Source organism: Solanum lycopersicum, chromosome 9 (assembly GCF_036512215.1).
Source record: "Solanum lycopersicum chromosome 9, SLM_r2.1".
Lineage (NCBI taxonomy): Eukaryota > Viridiplantae > Streptophyta > Magnoliopsida > Solanales > Solanaceae > Solanum > Solanum lycopersicum.
This window is the reverse complement of record NC_090808.1, coordinates 1,592,733-1,611,900: the sequence shown is the minus strand read 5'-3', so window position 1 is coordinate 1,611,900 and position 19,168 is coordinate 1,592,733. Positions and strand designations below refer to the sequence as shown.

The window sequence follows — 19,168 nt, the reverse complement described above, 5'->3', positions numbered from 1 at the left end:
AGACATAAAATGTGAATGCATTTTATGACTAAATTACTCTTTATGCATAAAATGCATTCGTCGAACGCGATTTATGAGTAAATTACTCTTTACGCGTAAAATGTGTTCAGCGAACGCGACTTATGAGTAAAATTTTGAATCTTTGTATAAATTGTTGAAATTACTATATCACCCCTACTTTTTATGCATAAAACGCGTTCAGCGAATGCGATTTATGAATAACATTATGTGTACTATTATAAATTATTGAAATTACTATATTACCCCTACTTTTTATGCATAAAATGCATTCAGTTTCGTTTTATGAGTAAATTACTTTTTATGCATAAAACACATTCAGTGAATGCGATTTACGAGTAAATTACTCTTTATGTATAAAATGCACTCACTGAATATGATGTAAAGTAAATTACTCTTTATGACTGAATGCGTTTTATGAGTAAATTACTCTTTATGTATAAAACGCATTCACTAAATACGATGTATGAGTAAATTACTCTTTATGACTGAATGCGTTTTATGAGTAAATTACTCTTTATGCATAAAACGCATTCACTAAATGCGATTTATGGGTAAATTTCTATTTACGGCTGAATGCTTTTTATGGATAAATTACTCTTTTTGCATAAAACACATCCAGAGAATGTGATTTACGAGTAAATTACTCTTCATGCATAAAACACATTCAGTGAATGCGATTTATGAGTAAATTACTCTTTATGCATAAAAATGCATTCAGCGAATGCGTTTTGTGAGTAAATTACTCTTCATACATAAAACACATTCATTGAGTGCGATTTATGAGTAAAATTACGTTTTATACATAAAATGTGAATGCGTTTTATGAATAAATTACTCTTTATGCATAAAACACATTCGTCGAACGCGATTTATGAGTAAATTACTCTTTACGCGTAGAACGCGTTCAGCGAACTCGACTTATGAGTAAAATTTTGAGTCTTTGTATAAATTGTTGAAATTATTATATCACCCCTACTTTTTATGCATAAAACGCATTCAGTGAATGTAATTTATGAATAACATTATGTGTGCTATTATAAATTATTGAAATTATTATATTACCCCTACTTTTTAGGACAATTTTCACATATAGCAATCATAAATTTTATATTTGTATGTTATAGCAGAGTTTGCACAATTGTGCTCCTTGATAAACACACACACACATACACACACACACACACACATATATCTATATATAATTCGCTATACATATACAATTGAAGCGAATTGTATAAAACAAGAAAGAGAGAAATTATATACAATTTGAAATTGTATAAAATGAGAAAGAAAGAAAGGCAAAAGAGACTTGGGCAGAGAATATACAATTGAACCACATTGTATAAAACGAGAAAGAGAGAAATTATATACAATTTAAATTTGTATAAAACGAGAAAAATAAAAGAATTCGGTCAGGAGAGTATTTTTATTTTATAATTATAAGTGTATAAGACGAAAATATATATATGTATATTTGCATGTGTATATACAATTTTCTCTAGCTTTATACAAACAGAAACACAATTTATACATTTCGTTTCTGTTTGTATAAGCAAGAGAAGCGAGGGTGACGAGTGAGATCTAGGAGAGGGAAACGAAAATATATGTATTTATACAATTTTCTTCTCGCTTTATACAAACACAAACACAAATACAACACATTTTATACATTTGTATTTGTATAAAAAGCGAAAGAAGCGGACGAGATTCCACCAAGTAGAGTGACGAAAATAGCTATAGTTTTCGATAAGGTACACTTAAATCAAAATATATTTATACCATTTAATTTGAATTAATAATTTGCTATCATATACAATTCTCAATTAAATACTCCTACTTGGTAATTTTCTTAACTTGACACCAAATCAAGTTATGTCAACCCATAAGTCGAGATTCTTTCATTATTTTACTTCATTTTTAGTAATTCTTTTCTCTCTTAAGATTTTCACTTTTTAATTCTTAATAACCTTTTTAACAAAAAATAATAATAATCTAAATTGTTGTTTTTTGCGTACACATAGGATAAGCTTCATTTAATATAATTATTATTTATTTGTGAATGAAGATAAAAATCCCACTTAAGCAAAATTTGTGAATGGTTTTGTAATTGAAAAAAATATGTAATAAATTTTAAATTGAGTCTCTCCTTAATTTGGACTCTCATCATAGCGATCTTTGATAATTTGATTTTTTAAGTATTTTAAATAACAAAACTCATTCATTGTTATTAATTGTGCCAAGTTGATTTATGGGCAACTTTCACATATAACAAACAAAAAATTCATATTTGTATGCTATAGCAAACTTTGCATAATTGCGCTCCATAACAAACATAAAACTGTATAATTTGTTATACATATACAATTGTATAATTCGCTGGCCTATTTCGCTGCAATTGTATAATTTGTTTTGCATACAGTTGAATCGAATTAAAATGTATGTACATTGCATAATTATAAGTGTATAGCAAGAAGATATATGTTTTTATCAACTTATACAAAAACAGAAACACAATATACACACTTCTGTTGTATAAAACTAGAGAAAATTGTATTTCACTGCAATTGTATAATTCGCAATTGAATAATTCGTTGGCCTTTTTCTCTGCAATATTTGAAGTAAAATGTTTGTAAATTGTATAATTAAGCGTATAACACGAAGATATACATTTTTGCATGTGTATATACAATTTTCTCTCGCTTTATACAAACAGAAACATAATTAAACACTTCTGTGTATAAAGCGAGAGAGGCGAGCGAGAATGGAGAGTGGCGAGCGAAATTTTTGGGAGAGAGAAGCTGGCAAATTTTAGCTAATGTTTGCTATGGAGCACAATTAAATCAAACCCTAGCTATTCTATTTAATTTAGGTTATTAATTTGCTATTATATACAATTTTCCCTTCATTTAAATAATAAAATATCACGAGTCTTATGTATACTCCTTTTTTACTTGAGTATATTAACTTTATATTTTTTTAAATCATATTAATTAACTATAATATATAGAGTTACGTGTAAATCAGTATTGACAAGCGTCGAAATTACATTATTACTAGTGTTTGGGAGGAAAAGAAATATGAAAAAAGCAATTGTCAATATAAATATTTTTTTCTTCGATTAGTACATTATTTCTTATGAGACAAAAAAAAAAAAAAAGAAGAATAGTAATATATTTGACTTCTATGCACATAATAATTATTTATTATTTTATAAAATTTATTGTTAAAAGTTTTCGACACGTTTTTATCATATGTAAATTTTTAGTTCATCGATTTCAATACAATACAATGTGTAACATTCTCATCAGTGTCACAGTTCTCTCTATATAATAAACTAAATATCAATCTTAACTTTCACATCTGCCTAATAACAACATCGAATATAAAAACATAAACAATGTATATGTTAATTAACAAAAAATAAAGCTTGAATTAGTTCAAATATCTCTATAACACCTCGATGATAATATCTATTAGAAAAATATTTTTTCTCAAAATAATTTTTTTATATTATATTATTCTTTTTAATTTTTCATCTATGTTAGTATGCGATTATATCAAATTTTTTTCGTAAATGATGAAGTGTTTCTGAATCAGGATTGAAACTCGAGACCAGTAACGGTTCGATTAAAAAAAGAAAAAAGAGAGGCCACTACAACTATAAAATAATCCAAACCGCTATGTAAATTCATTTGCCTTTGAGCGCACAAAATTAATTTCTCTCTCTTTACGTGTTTGTCTTTTCTTTTATCTAAAATAATAATGTTAGTAAAAATAATAATTATCTCCCTATATTAATTCTCAGGAAAAAAAAAGTTATTCATAAATTAAATTTATTCGTCTCAATCATCCGATCATCCACAAGCAAAAGCTACCGGTTTCTTCACCGGCAAAACTTCTCCGGTAATTCACCGATCATCGGTTTAGTCTATATTATTGTTTCTATTAAGTCCATTCATGTCCTTTGTTTGTTTGTTTGTTTAATTCTGTATTTTTTTCGGTGTTGTTCGGTTGATCGATTGTAAAAATTATTGGGTTGGAGTTGTTTTTCGTACCCGATCGTGGTTAGTTTATCAAATTTATGTTCTTCTGCGGTTGTTTTGTTCCCTTTCTGTGATTTTTTGTTGGGTTTTAGGCTTTAATTTGTTGCGATTTTTTTAATTAATAAGAACCCATTAATTCCGAGCTGATCTTCTCACCCGATCGTTTAGTTTTGTTGTATGCTGCTTTTTACAGATTTTGCATGAACAATTGTTTTATGTTTACTTATTATCTAAGATTTTTTGTTTGTTTGAACTTTCAGTTTTTTAATTTTGATTGCAAGTTATTAAGTGTATGTTTTTTTTTGTTTTAATTATAAATAGATACTGGGGACTTGATATAATCTGAAGAAAGTAGAATCTATGGACTATTTACTCATGGATTAAGAAAAGACATCATTTTTGAGCATTGGAATGGAAGGGGTCAATGAATATTGATGATTCATGTGACCGACTCCGTCTCCAGTTTGGAAGTGAACCGTAGTTGTAGTTCTTTATCGCACACTATCCTCCCCAGATCCTACAAGTGGGATCATACTGGGTATGTTGTTGTTGTTGTTGTAAAGAAAATTGAATATTTGATGCACCAATTTGGTAAGCGGCTACATTAACTAGAGATCGTAAATATGGAAATCTTGCTGTCCAGAAAGCTATATGCTGCGTATAGGAGTTTCTGAAAGCATTAATTATGTATCAAAAAGGGAAGGAGGGAGAGAAGGAGGATAAAAGAGAGAAATTGGTTGGTCTATTACACTCCTGTGAAGTATTCATGGCTTAGTTTTGTTTGATATGATTGGAAGACAAGTAAAAGTGATATAGTTTTCTCTTTTATGGAAAGTTTGAAGTTGTACTTCCCTTCTTCACTTTCTTCCTTGCTAAATCACTGAGAAATCCTTATTCCTCTGTTTTTACCTCCATTCCACAAACATCTCTGTTTCACCCAAGTAAATGCAGCGAGTAATTTGACTTGAACCTTTTCATTATTCTTGTAATTCATCTACATATGTGTGTGTGCAGCTTCCTTTTCTTATTATTGTTAATTGTTTTAGTTCTATTTCCTCGCAAGGATGGAATTTCTAATTTGGTCTAAGAGGAACATTGACATTTAGCCACTCATAGTGGCAGTCAATATTATATAGTAATACCTCTGAGTTCTTTATACCGTGTGGGACTATGCGGTGTATGTTGTTGTTCTTGTTTGAGTTGTTTATATCGAGTAAGGTTAGGATAATTTTTTCCCCAAGTTTGAGTCTGTGGGGCTTTTAAATGACCAGCATGAAAATCCTTTTCTCAAAAATAGGTGGCCAGTGTATTATTACTGTTAGGGAGTTAAATTCACCTATAGGATCTAGGGACCAAAGAAAGATGAGATGTGATGGATCCATGGATAGACAGGTGACAGGTCTCAGTGTGAATCTTATCCAATGAACTAGGATTGAGTCTCATAGTGATGCAATTTATTTGGATAAGAAATTACACCTTGTCCATGAATTTTAAGTCAAATAGAAATGGAGCTGAGAATCAGTTTTATGACATTCTACCATGAGCTATGCTGTTGATTGCACATTCCATTGTTCTGAAATTGATTCATGGATGTATTTTGAGTTCCTTTAGATATGCATTTTTATAGTTGGTATTGTGTTTTGCAAGGACATGAGACAATCATAACTTGTGTTTGCGGGGCCTTAATTGCATATAGTATTACAGTGGTCCCTAAAAGTCAAGATTTTGTTTATGCCATTGATGTGTAATATTGATTCAAAATTTGTCCAACACAAGTGAACCATGTTATATGTTTTATTTGCAACAGTATATCACTCAGCCGCAGAGTTAAAGACCTTGCAAGGACCTGAAGACATAATACTTTTCCTTTGTGGCTGACCAGATTTGAGTGAGACTCACTTGTTCATGTAAGCATTTTCTTTTTTTTTTGCCTAAATTTTCAAATTGTTAGCTTTGAGATCTATTGTCCAAAGAATTTAGGTGGAGCATCTGCCTGCACCGTGTTGCTTTTAGATGTTGGGAGATGCCTCTCCTTGGATCACAGGAGGATGTGATGCCACATTTTATGATTTGTCAATGTTATTCTTCAAAAATTTGTCTCTTACATATTATTACTTATAACCAGCTGCTCTGTTTACATATTTGAACACTTCCAAGTAAGGAAATAACATTTCATCAGTCCCTTTATTCTACTCAGTGATACATTTTAGACCTGGGCAGTGTGTATTTGCTTATAATTTTTTTTTATTTTTTTTGGGCTCCATGTAAAGTTACTTCCCTTGGACTATTTTAAGAACATGAAAAACATTTAGCTTTATTTCATTAACTTCTTTATTTGAACAAAGTATATTGTTTGCTCTCTTTTATAAATGATCTTTTTTCTTGTATATGACCCTTTTCAGCATTTTGTCTAATTTCTTGACACCGTGATATGAACTTGAAGAAATATGAGGAACTAACTTAAATGACACTATGGAAACATTTATCCGAAGCCATGTGACTGTGGCTTTATATTAGCAAATATATATCTCCCATCTTTCTGCTAAGTGCCCACTTTGTAATCTCTATTTTTTGCTTAGGCACTGAGTTCCTAGAATCTATGTGCTAGCATTTTCCTATATTTCCTTTCAGAGTATCTAGGTTTAGATGGTTTTTCGTATGCAGGCTAGGGAAGCTGGCGGCTTATTATTGTCAGATGAAGGATATTGCCCTAGATTCATAAGAATGGGTTTCCTGGGCTAAATAGTTCATACTAGGGCTTTGTTGGAGTTGATTTGAGCTTAATATTGGGCATGTGATCAAATTCCATTTCTATTGGCATATCTTGTTTTGACACGACATAAGTTGATGTGAGGGCTTGGGATGAGGACATATTGCAAGTACAGGTGAGGGGTTTTGGTACCTACCTTTCTCAGTCCAGCCATATCTCTATCTATAGTACTTATTTTAAGGTTTCCTCATCTTACATTGTTCTTTTTTTTTTCCAGCTTTTGCTCTAGCATCTTCTTGTTCTTCCTTTCTTTTTTCAATCCCAATCCGGATTTCTTATCACCGTCTCAGATAATTAGGATAGGTCATAATTATATTTCTGATTCTTCTCATCTTTCTCACTGAAAAATAATCTGGGAGCTCCTGCAGGGTATTTATTTGGTGGATAGCTAAATAGCTTTGCTAATGTATAGAACCTCACGCATACATGATGTTGCAAACAACTTTCTGGTCAATCTGGCAGGTTATGAAGAGATATCATTCTTATGGTGTTCTTATCAAGATTGATTAGACTGAGCTGCTCTTATTGCATCTCTTACCCTTAAACCTTTTGAGTGTGAAGAGCTCATAGGAAATAGGTTCTGCTATTCTTGCAGAATTAATGACCTACCGAAAGATGCTTCTTGATGGGGTGAGAAGTAGTTGAAAACCTGAAGTCATTTAGACGCTGCCACTTATTGGGGGGTGAGAGTTTGTTGAAAAACTGAAGTTCATTTTACAGGCTGCCATTAACTGTGGGGAGAGCATTTCTGGAAAACCTGAAGTTCATTCTACAGGCTGCAGCTAACTTTATGATTAGTTGTGGGATTCCTTTTAACTGCTGGTAGTATGGGGCCACTTTCACTTGGAAAGACTGTCTTGCTTATGCCATTTTTATTGATGATAGGAGATGAAGTTCTTGCTGACCATGCTGCTTCCAGAGCACATTTTTGACTGGTATTTGTTTACTTTTTCTGGAATGGTGGATCTGTTGGTAGTGACACGGGGGCAGATGTGTACGATCTTGTCTGTGAATACTTTGGATTGTTTGCTGGTGAATAGAACTGAATGGTGCACAGTTTGAGTGTGTTGCAACTTTATTACAATATCCCTTCTAAGGTTCAGGGTAGAGATGCTGAGCAGATACTGTAATGCTCAATAGATGCAACATTCACAGTTTTGAGTGTGTTGCAACTTTATTACAATATCCCTTCTAAGGTTCAGGGTAGAGATGCTGAGCAGATACTGTAATGCTTAATAGATGCAACATTCTCTCTATTTTCTCAATGACAGCTGGTTTTATCCTGATTCAATTGTATGCTGGTAATTCCTTTAATTGAGCCTATTGAGCTAGTGTTCCTGTGCTCCTTTGGAGTCTTAGGTTGTAATCTTACTCTATTGATGGCTTAGTTCGAAATAGAGTGAGAGCAATCCTGATCAATTTATTCTCTGAATGGCATCACAAGGCAGAGCTGGGGTCCAATGGAAGGTACATTTTCGTAGTTGTACCACTACGATGTAGCACATTGATGCTAGTATATTGCTAAGTGTGCTGCAACTCCGTAGAACACTTAAACATAATGTTGCTTGGTCTACGGAATATTGGAGGACAACTATCATAGTTGGTTGTGATGAATGAGAAAACACGCGTATTACCAGTTAGCCTCTGTATTTATGGTTGAGCTCCCATTGATGTAAGAAAGTTCTCTAACTAGTAACACATCTATAGCTTGGATGAGTTGTATCTAGTTCTTTGGGGCTCATTGGTACCTGTCACTATTCATCCTTTTGTACTACCCACAATCTTCATGAGGTGGTGCCTCTTATATTTCACTTTGCAAGTAGATGCAATGATGGAAGCTTTTAAAGCCATTTCACAGTTTTTGCTTCTATCCCTATTTTGCACTCTCAACATTTTGTACTAAACTTAGTCAATCATGAAGCATATCTGGTACTGTTAACAAATTTATTTCTTTACTTTCTCCCTCTGACAAGATTATTCTTAGCTAATCTCATACCATCATTATCCATTTACTTTTCTATCTCTCTGACAAGCCAACTTGTTTTGGTGCATTTCATACAAAAGATTGCAATTGCTTCTTTCTAAACTCTCATATGCTCTTTTACACTGGTACATCTCATAAAAGCAACATTAATAAGTGTTTCCAGAGACACTCTCGTACTCCTCCCCCACCCTTTGCTCTTCGTCCTGCATTTCTCTGAGTTCTGAACCTTGAAACAGTCATTATCAGAAAGATTGACGGACACAAAAATTGTAGTGGCTTCTCCTTAATGGAACATATTTCAGTGAGACTGCCATGGGATGAGGGAAACCAAATTGGCCATGTCTATTTGGTGGTATGGCTCGTCAAAGGTACTTGTGGTGATATGTTTCTCTTTTTAGCTTTATTAATGAGCTATCTTTAATATTTCGTGTCATTTTGTTGAAACAGCAGGAGTAGTCAAGTGGTTTAGCTTGTGTTCTTGTTTCCTATTAAATTTTGAGTAGATTCAACAGGAAAGGTCCTAGATATCCGTCTCCAGGATAAGTACAACATATACGTTACATTTTCTAATCCTTACTAAGTCAACATTGAGAAAGAAACTATCGTGACTGCATCAATTTTGGTTAAATTATATGCAATGGATGTATCATTACTATCATTAGCTTGCTTAGTGACATTTGCTCTTTAGGCTCATATATTCAGACAACTTGTCAGCTGTCCATGTGTTGGCTTTATTTTCTGGTTGCTCTGGGTTAATCTTGAACATGAAAGCGGCATAAAGTTTTAATGAGCTTAGAAATGATTCACATCTCTTTACCACAAAGGTCTTCTTACTTTAATCTTGCTTTTGAAATGGATAACACTGTATAATTCAATGATGTTGTTGTCTTTATAATAATACTTCCGCCATTGACCATAACGTACCTTTTTCATGTGAAAGATGCCACTTTTTGTGTAGTCCCAGTTAAATGCTCTTACTTGCCCCCCCCCCCCCCCCCCTCAAGCAGGAGTATGGTAAGACTTCTTGGAGAATAATTTGGGAATGTCACCAGCCAGACCATCTTATCACCCTAATCATGAAAAGCTTGTATAGTTTCTAGGAAATCTTTCCGCATGTCAATTTTTAGAATTGTATACTTGTCTAAACGTATGTCTGGTGCAATCTGCCCAACCTTTGTATTAAGAATCTCCACAACTATGGCTTTCTTTGCAGTTGTGATTGAAAAGTGATCAGAAAACTCAGCTGGTTAGAATAATACCACCTCACCAACTATCGAGCCAACATCGTGTACTGTTCGGTTCCTAAAAGAGATTCCTTTAAACTTCAGGAAGTCCTCTCTTTTTCATTTTTCTCCAAAAAAAAGAAGTCCTCTCTTTTTCATTTTTCTCAAAAAAAAAGAAAAGAAGTCCTCTCTTTTTCATGATCTTTTCCATTAGCTTGTTTTATAAGGGTGGTTCTCCTCTTTGAATCATCCAAGATGTATGCGTTTATACATTTCATTTATCAGTTCCCTCCTTATAGCACTTTCATCTATTTCTATCTCCCATAACCATCCCAAAAGGGCTCAGTTGAACATAGTTATTTACAGATGCTAATGCTTCCATTCTTACCGAGGCTCATCTGTTCGTATAGGAGCTCTGTCTCTATCCAGCTTTCGCCAACTCACCTGATGAAAATTTCCTATCTCATTAGGTTTTCAGTATTTTAAGGCACCAGTTCTACAATATGAAAATGTACATAAGAGCTTTTTCTGTCAAATACTTCTCCCTCCTTTTGACATTACTCTTCTTTTTCTATCCTTTCAATACTTTCTTGAGCTATAGTAGCCAAAGCTCTCCCTCCTTGAATTTGCCTCATAGGGAAGATCCAGGCTGTTCATAAGGAGTTCATGTGCAATCACCCCTTGGTAGTAGTTAGAACAATGGTTATTATGCACCTCCCAATGGTTTGAACTCCGATTTTGTTGTACCTGTTCTGAGCCAATACTCTGCCACCAACTATGTCAAGGTGTTGAACGGTGAACAGATTTGTCTCGTTTGAGGATCTTAGAAAATTAGTATCATCTGCTTATATTAGATCTGATTTTCAGTCTTATGGTCTACTGATAACTTTTATCAGAAAACCATTCAGACATGCTCCATTTATTGGTTTTCCGGCAGCTTATTGATCATCTCAATGGCAAAGCAGAAAAGTGATGGGGATAAATGATCTCTGTGTGAACATCCTTTGCTATTCCTGACTAAGTTCAAAGTTGCTAAGTTAAGATTACCGTTTAAGTAGAATCTATGCTTTAATTTAAAGAAAGATATAATGTAACTGGAACATAGAAAAGAAATGGTTAGGCAGCTCATGTTTGTTGCTTAAGTGCAATTGTGAAGGTGATTCAGTTTGTAAGTATTGTTTTTTGTGAAAAATAACTTCTTTTTTTGAAAATGGTAATGTTGTATTCTTCAGCATTAAGGATATGCTAGTGACCTGCAAACAGAGGGGAACAAAAGAAGAGGAAGGAAAAAAAAATACCTACAAGGATCCTAATAATAACTTATTTCTGGAGTACTCCGAAAAGGAGGTGGCAGGTGACATCTTCAACTTGAATACTTGTGTTAGGCATGGAAATGGTTTAAGTAATAAAACCTAATTCAGGTTGAACTGTATTAATCGTCTCATAGGTTTTTAACTTTTCTCTTGAAGGGACGAAGAATGTAAAGACAAGAAAGAAAAAATTCTATGTTGATGCTAATCTAGACCACAATAGTCCAGTTGGAGACATAGAGCTTCCTTTATTTTCTATACCTATCAAAAACCAAAGAAAATGTTTCTTTCTTTTAATCATTGACCCAGGCATTATAGTCCTTCTATCACTTAAGAGCCTAACTATATGTACGGGCGACAGAAGATGATACAAGTAGTATGACAACAAGAGGAATGAATGTATTTGAGAAGTAAATATCTACTTTCTCTTTGGAAGACTTTCTCCATTAAGTGAGCACTGAAAAGGGAGCCTTCCCTGCTATGTATATGAATTGGCGCTTTACATTATTATTGGATAGATAGCAATTTGTTTCTACATGTGATTTTATCTTTTTGGACCTTTTTATGTTAAGGAGTAAACCTTTTGCCTAGACAGTCCTGCTTTTTATTTACTTCTATAGCTTTGTTGGACCTCTGCGGTAAAAGAGAAATTCTATATTGTACCTCTTATTATTTGTCGAGGTTCCTCAGCGAGGTTTTAGCTTTTGAATTATGAAGAGGATTAAAAGAAAAAAAAAGAATACTAATTGAGTAAGTAGTGAGAACATATATGATGATTGAGAATATTTTAACTAAATTATGTTTAAAATTCTTAGTATTCTTAATTATGACACAATCATGAAGAATGCTTCCTACTATTAACCTAAATCTTACAAAGAATAGCGACATAACTCTCTCAACTTTCAGCTCAAGGTGGTGAAATAACTTGAGTCTTCTAACTAACAAAAGAAATACTAAAACAAAATCACAGAAATAGTAATCAATCACCCAAACAGTGTTGGCGAAGTAGTATATGAACAAGTAAACAATCACTGGAAAGAAAGGGCTTTGAGATCTTTCCTCGGGAATATGCTGGTAATTATATTGTGAAAGGAATTGCTTATAACACACACAAAAAAAGAAATTTATACTCAATTAGCTGCTAGACTCCCTACATGCCTAGGATGTGATATAGTTTTTTTTTTAACTTTGCCAGATTGTACAGAGCTCCCAACACATTCTTAGTGCTGTTTTAAATACAATCTTTGCCATTTTCCAAAGAAAATAAAATCTATACTCGATTAGTGCAAATAGCTGCAGTGACATCAACTTTTAGGACATCATTAGTGTAGCTTGAATTGGCACCAGAAGAGTAATAAAGAAAGTTGTGGGAACAATGTTCGAAGGAGCGATAACCAAATTTCAATATCATGAAGAAAAAGATAGGTGGCAATATTTGGATGGTTAGCAACACATGAAGCATGTTTAACAATAAGATTAGCTTCAGTGGAGACTCCATGAATCAGATGTTTTCTATATGAACAATCCCCTGGATTAGTCATCTATGACTTCATTGCAGCCAACGTGTCAAATATGGGCTTGTTTTTAGACATAGCTGGTGTTTTTTGGGTTGTGCACAGGAACTGAAGCAGTTGTTGAACTGCTGGCAGAGATAGAAAACAGACAGAATAGACACAAAACATAATTATGTGACATTGGTGAGCTTTCAAAAATAGCATGTTAACAGTTAGGGATGTTCTAGATTCCCTGAACCATGGTTAAGTTCTTTTGTATTTTCTTTGGTACTCACTTGGTACGGGTTAGTAAGAGAGCACTTCACTTAATTAATAAAGAAACTATAAAGAAAAAGCCGAGGAGAATAAGTTCTAGAGAATATTTTACTTGAAGGTTGCTAGAAGAATGACTAGAATAGTGTGCTTAGATTTGTCGTGCCAATACATTCATTGCCAAGGCAAATAAAAATGGTCTAAGAGTTGATCTTTGATGCCACTTCATAGGAAGTGCTTTGAGTCTCTTCCCGTTGTCCTAACTCAGGCCTTGGCTCTACCGTATGCACTAGTGTATGCCGTACACCTTTAGCCTTCAGCACTTCCATCAGAACTTTGTCGTATGTTGGGTTGTAAGCCCCTCTTCTTCTCCTTATATTGTTCCAATAATTTCCTAACTAGATGAATGAAACTTTACGGCATGAATCTGAACTGGTTCTCGAAAATAGAAACGCCTGTCCTCACCTTTATCTCCATCACCCTCTCTTAAATTTGTGGCTTTGGAGTTTATACCTCTATAGTTGTTGCAATGTTGAAAGTCTGTTGTACTTGTACAACAGATCATTGCACTCCACCTCTATTTTTTCGGACACTATTGCTGCCTTAAAACACGACATTAAACAATTCAGTCAGCCACTTCATACCTTCCTTGCCTGTGCTCTTTTCAAATTCCATCAGGATCTTGTCCGGCTAATCGCTCTTTCCCTGTGCATCCTTCGAATCACACCCTTAACATTCACAACCTTTATTCACCCACATGCCCAAAATTGTGACGCTTCTCGTAATTCTCCAAGTCTCTTAGCACAATGTCTCGATCTCGCCTTTTTGTTCAAGAGTTTGTGGAAATATAATTGTCACCTCCGTCTAATGAGTGCCTCCACCACTAGTATTTTGTCGTCCTCATTCTTGATGCACTTTACTTGTCCCTCCGGCCCTCATCTATTAGGCATTGTGTAGCCCATACAATTTTCATCCCCACCTTTGATCTTTAGTTTTACATTCAATTGTTTAGAAGTGGTCATTTTTGTCGTTGTAATTACTAAATTACCGCCTTCTTTGTCTTATATCTTCCCTTATGTGTCCGCTATTCCTCTTTATTCTTACTCTCCACCATCTTCACTTCACCACCTTTTTTGCTTCCATTTACCTTGGTCGTCCCCATTCCACAACCAATCCCCTCTATGTCCACTAAAGCTACCCCTCGAGACCTAATCATGTCTTTCAGTGTAAGAAGGTTGCTACTTCTAGATGTCTGATCTTGATATTAATTTAGACCTTTATCCAAACAAAATATAAATTTAATCCAACACCTAATCCTGAGATGTCCCACTTATCCCATCAACTTGATGTTATTTTATCTCACCTCCCAAGTGAGATGAAATAGTCAAAGGGTTATTTTACCAGGACTGCAGTCCCGGCCTCCCGGGATAGCTTAGTCCGTGAACCATACGAGCTCACGTTTAACTAATCCTGCATGCTGATATGTAAGTTCCACATTCTGTGAGATTTAATTGTGGCTTTCAGTAAAAAGAATTCTACCACATCTAGATGTCTTATCTTTGATTATTTTACGTGAAGGAACTTGACAATTATAGATCAAGCTTTTCTGTTTTGTTATGAAATCCCAATCTTATTCCATGACTTTCATAAAAATTACTGTGATGGCATTTTTTCTCTGCTGACTTCTATTTGTTATCAGTAAGTACGCATTTTGGCCAAACAGGTCCTAAGTTTCTGTAAGAAGATATGTTTGCGTAGGTTTGTAGAAATAGAAGTCTTTAAGTTTGTGTGATAAGAAATTGTATAGAATTCATGTCGGGGTTCTAAAGATAAGGGTAGATCGACAGTACTTTTCCAATACGTTACTTTGTGCACTAAAAAGGGAAGGGGAGAGAGAGAGAGAGAGAGAGGGGGGGGGGTTCATGTGGATCTTTGATGTGTCTTTTTGTGGTGTATAGCGTGTCACCCGAGTAACTGTTTATATTCCTTTCAGTATGAAGAAAAAAATGACGATGTGACTCCTGTTATTTGATTGCAGATTTCTTTTCGCGGAGAGATAAATTTATTGCTTACTTTCACGTACAATGGGGCACAGAAATTCATTCAACACGCCTCCAATATTTGGGACGGAAGATGATCAGAGATGGAACATTCCAGAGCAGGCACCTTTGCCTTACGGTAACTACTGATATTCCTTTTAGGTGTACAGATTTCGTTTTAAAATAAAGCTTGACTTATCTTGCGTCTTATTAAGTTTTGTCTTGAATTTGTCTCTATTAGTAAATCCATCACATGTCTTGGAGCTGCAACTTCATAACATCCATTAGCCCTCTCCATCTAAGCATATCATAATGGTTCCTTTTCATTCTTTCCCTCCCTTCGGTTATTAACGTGTAATGCCCATAAACTCGTTAAATTATGGAGATGATCTTATCATCACATTAGTGCTGAAATTATTAAATCATTCAATACTCCATTTTTATAAGATGGAGAATCCATGTGGTGAGATGATGTGTCCTTCTGGTGCTTCATGATTGATCGTCTCCTGTAGGCAAATTGAATTAAAACTGGTTCATGTAAAATCTACCTACATACATACAGAACCAGTGGATGGCCTTTGAACTAGACTGTTGGACTGAAAGAGCAGAGTTTGTCTTTTGTTTAAAGGAACTGACCTTGGCTAAACATGGAAATTACCAATCTCTTGTGGAAGTGCTGAGGGGTAGTGAACAAAATAACGCTTCTGGCTGTATAAATTGGAAGTATACCTTTGTTGCCATTTATATAGTCTGAAATAGGGAGGACATAAATAAACAGTAAAGAGCCTTCTCATGTTAATGTCTCCTTTTTAATTGCAGCAAGGACTGGTGTTCCGGAAAGCAGTAATATTGTTTATCCAGTGGATAGTATGTCAATTGACGGGGCACACCATTCTTCTCAGGGGCATGGCTCTAGGCCAAGTGGATATTCTTCCTTGAATCCAAATATGGAAATTCCACACTGTCAGCCACAGGTTCAAGGTCCTCTTCATGATCCTTTTCTACATTCAGGTACTGGAGGCTTTCATATGATCCATGAGAATTATCCACATCAAGCATCTTCATCAGCCCATGGTGGCCAGACATATCATGGGGTGGATGGTGGCCTTGTTGACCTCACAATGGGTAGTGGGAGAGGGCCGTACAAACGAAAGAGTCCTGGTATACCTGCAGGTGGCGAAAGTGGTAGTACAAGCAGATACTTTGATGCTGGCAGTTCATCTGATCTCCCTTCTGAATCTTGGCAGGAGAAACAAAATCCAGACCCCCATTACACAACTTGGGGTTTACATCCTAATTACCGAGGTAATAGTCTGTCTATTGGAGGTGAGGGTTCTCAGAGGAATGTAAGAAGCAGAGCTGCATTTGACCTGCAAAATAATGTAGGAAGGGCTCATATAACAAGTACTCCTTCACATCACTCTAACAGCAGTAGAACATCCACTGATTATTGTAATTCAGTGAATTATCTAGCTCCAAGTTCGAATTCTTCAGCAAGGGAATGGAACCATACTGTCATGCCCCCTGCAGCTGCCCATGGGAGGAACTTCGCTCCTGGTTAGTTTCTTAAATTGTTTTGTCATCCTTTGCTGTGTTTTGATTTTAATAGTAATATTTTGTTAACTGCAGATGCAAGCTTCTTTTGTTATGATATGAACCACTATGATATGGTTACCGGCAATATCTCTACCTCTCTGGAGATGGGGAATTACCACAATGATTTCACCTCCAACAGAACTTCCCTTCCTCAGCATTTACCTGGCAGCTTGCCATCTTCAAGGGGAGTCAGAAGTAGCTATAGTCAAAGATCTTCCCCTACTTTTAGGACTTCTTCAAGCTATTTGCGTCATGGGCATGTTGGGACTTCAGATGACGGATCACAGTTGTTTGCTGAAGGTTACTCCTCAAGACATTCACGACCATTGTCTACTCTAGGACTGCGTAGTAGTGACCGAAATGGGAGAACTAGGGTATCCAGTGATAGGTACAGATCGTTGGCTGGTGAGGCAGGTTTCCGTGAGCAAGTTGCATCTGAGGTGTGTATGCTCATCTTATACAAGATATTGGCATGTCGTCCTTTTGTGAGGGGCTTAGCTTCTGTCTAGGCTCCCTATATCAAATACACAAGTCTTTTGCATCATGGGTGTGACTAGTTCTCTTGCATTGTGCCACATGAATGTCCAGTCTTTTGTTCTTCTTTTCCTCTTACGAAAATATGACCTTTCTGCTTCATGCCAGAAGAATGTCCCAGTCTTATTTTGCTTTACATGTGTGTATATGTATTGGTGTAAATCCTTTTCAATGTAAATCATAGATGCTACCCAGGTGTATTTTGTGCATTTGTTTGATCAGCTAATGTAAGGGAAAATGCGCTTCACTTTGAAATATCAACTGGGAATATGCATGCTGGTATATTTTTGATATGTAGGTCTGTGTCATCAATTTAAGCTGTTTATGTTTACTGTTTGACTTGTGATCCTTCTTACATACAATCAGTCTTGATGAAATTCATTCAAGGATCCTTAATTTTTTTCATCAATTTTTATTACTCATAATTTAGTGGATTTATTTTGCTTTCTTGTATGGACACTTGTGTATTCCAATCTGGCATAGTGGGGAATACAAATAGCGGTAGATGGTAACTTGGCTTAAATATGATATTTTCGTTCATCATTTCTACCATCTCTGAACCATAACTCCTTTGAGACATGTTGAATGTGAAACTTTGGGCTTTCAGGGCGTGATTATTCCAGACCGCTCTACTTATTATGGGTCCAGAAGCATGTTTGACCAGCATAGGGACATGAGACTTGACATTGACGACATGGGCTATGAGGTAAGTTCTGAAACTCTACTTTGTTTTGCTTCCTGTTTTCATCTTGCAGCCATCTGCTCAGCTTTGATACTTTGACATGAACAGGAGCTTCTGGCTCTGGGAGAAAGAATTGGCCATGTCAATACTGGCTTGTCGGAGGAACTGATTTCAAAGTGCATGACCGAGTCAATTTATTGTTCCTCAGGCCAAAATCATGAGGAAGGAAATTGTGTTATCTGTCTGGTGAGTATTGTTATCTTGTCAGAAATGTATATAATGCAGGTCAAATAGTAGATATAACGACTTCAAGCACTTTAGATCCTTCCTTTGAGTTTACGCGATGAGTTTAAGTTCTCTATACTCCAATAGCATAAAAAATATTTACACAATCATTGTGATTTATTAGGTAGTTATCTGTAACCTGTTAAAAATGGTGATTAACATGCTTAAAGCCTTTCCATCATTATCACTCCGTGCGAGTTCACTCGTTGATACTAGACTCTACATTGTGCAGCTTTTACCAGTCTATTAGTTTGTATGGTGCTTTTGCTTTTGTTACAATTCTGACAAATGCATTTCGTATGCCTTTGCATTTGACAGGAAGAGTATGTTAACATGGATGATGTCGGGACGTTGAAATCGTGCATCCATGATTTTCATGTTGGATGCATAAGAAGATGGCTGTCAATGAAGAACGTGTGTCCAATCTGCAAGAAAACTGCGTTGGATGACGACGATCTGAAGGAAAAATGATTTATTTAGCTATGACTTACTGGGCATTGAACTTGTGTAAATATGTATTTAGAACATTTCTCAAATGGGGGGAAAACTAGTATCACCTCATAAGTTTGTACAGAAAATGTTTTTCATGTCATTAGTCGTTTCTTTCAAATGTCTAAAGAATCTCCTTATTACCTCTTCTCTGTTTTACTTTAACTCTCTTATCAAATCGAAACGTAAGCTAGACCTGTGAAAGTCAAGCACTAGCGCGGGGGACCTGAGAGGCAGTGGTTTACCTTGCGGTGGATGTCAGCGGTTCGAGTCCGGAAGGTCCCTTTCTTCCCTCCGCCTTTACGGGGACGTAAGAGAAGGTACCTTCTTTATTCCTCTTCCTTAATGCGGACAATATTACACATATATAATTTTAAGTATTCACAAGTAGATCTGTATAAGTAGATATGTGTGTCCTATGTGGCT

General features: G+C 35.3%; 1 protein-coding gene across 26 annotated transcripts; it reads left to right on the top strand.

The window, feature by feature from the left end:
- The first annotated feature begins 3,693 nt into the window (after positions 1-3,693).
- On the top strand, positions 3,694-18,885 carry LOC101251216 (uncharacterized). 26 transcript variants are annotated; one of them, XM_010327694.4, is made up of 12 exons: positions 3,694-3,924; positions 5,872-5,971; positions 6,729-6,949; positions 7,297-7,464; positions 7,555-9,186; positions 11,274-11,395; positions 15,156-15,295; positions 15,976-16,713; positions 16,786-17,192; positions 17,894-17,992; positions 18,077-18,214; positions 18,572-18,885. In XM_010327694.4, the coding sequence occupies exons 7-12, from the start codon at positions 15,202-15,204 to the stop codon at positions 18,722-18,724; spliced, it is 1,629 nt and encodes a 542-aa protein (XP_010325996.1). In that variant the 5' UTR covers positions 3,694-3,924; positions 5,872-5,971; positions 6,729-6,949; positions 7,297-7,464; positions 7,555-9,186; positions 11,274-11,395; positions 15,156-15,201; the 3' UTR covers positions 18,725-18,885. The 26 variants fall into 26 exon arrangements, with proteins under 26 accessions (XP_010325996.1, XP_010325995.1, XP_069145230.1 ...); XM_010327693.4 differs by having other exon boundaries at positions 7,203-7,464; XM_069289129.1 differs by adding an exon at positions 11,511-11,801 and having other exon boundaries at positions 7,203-9,186.
- Positions 18,886-19,168: the final 283 nt, after the last annotated feature.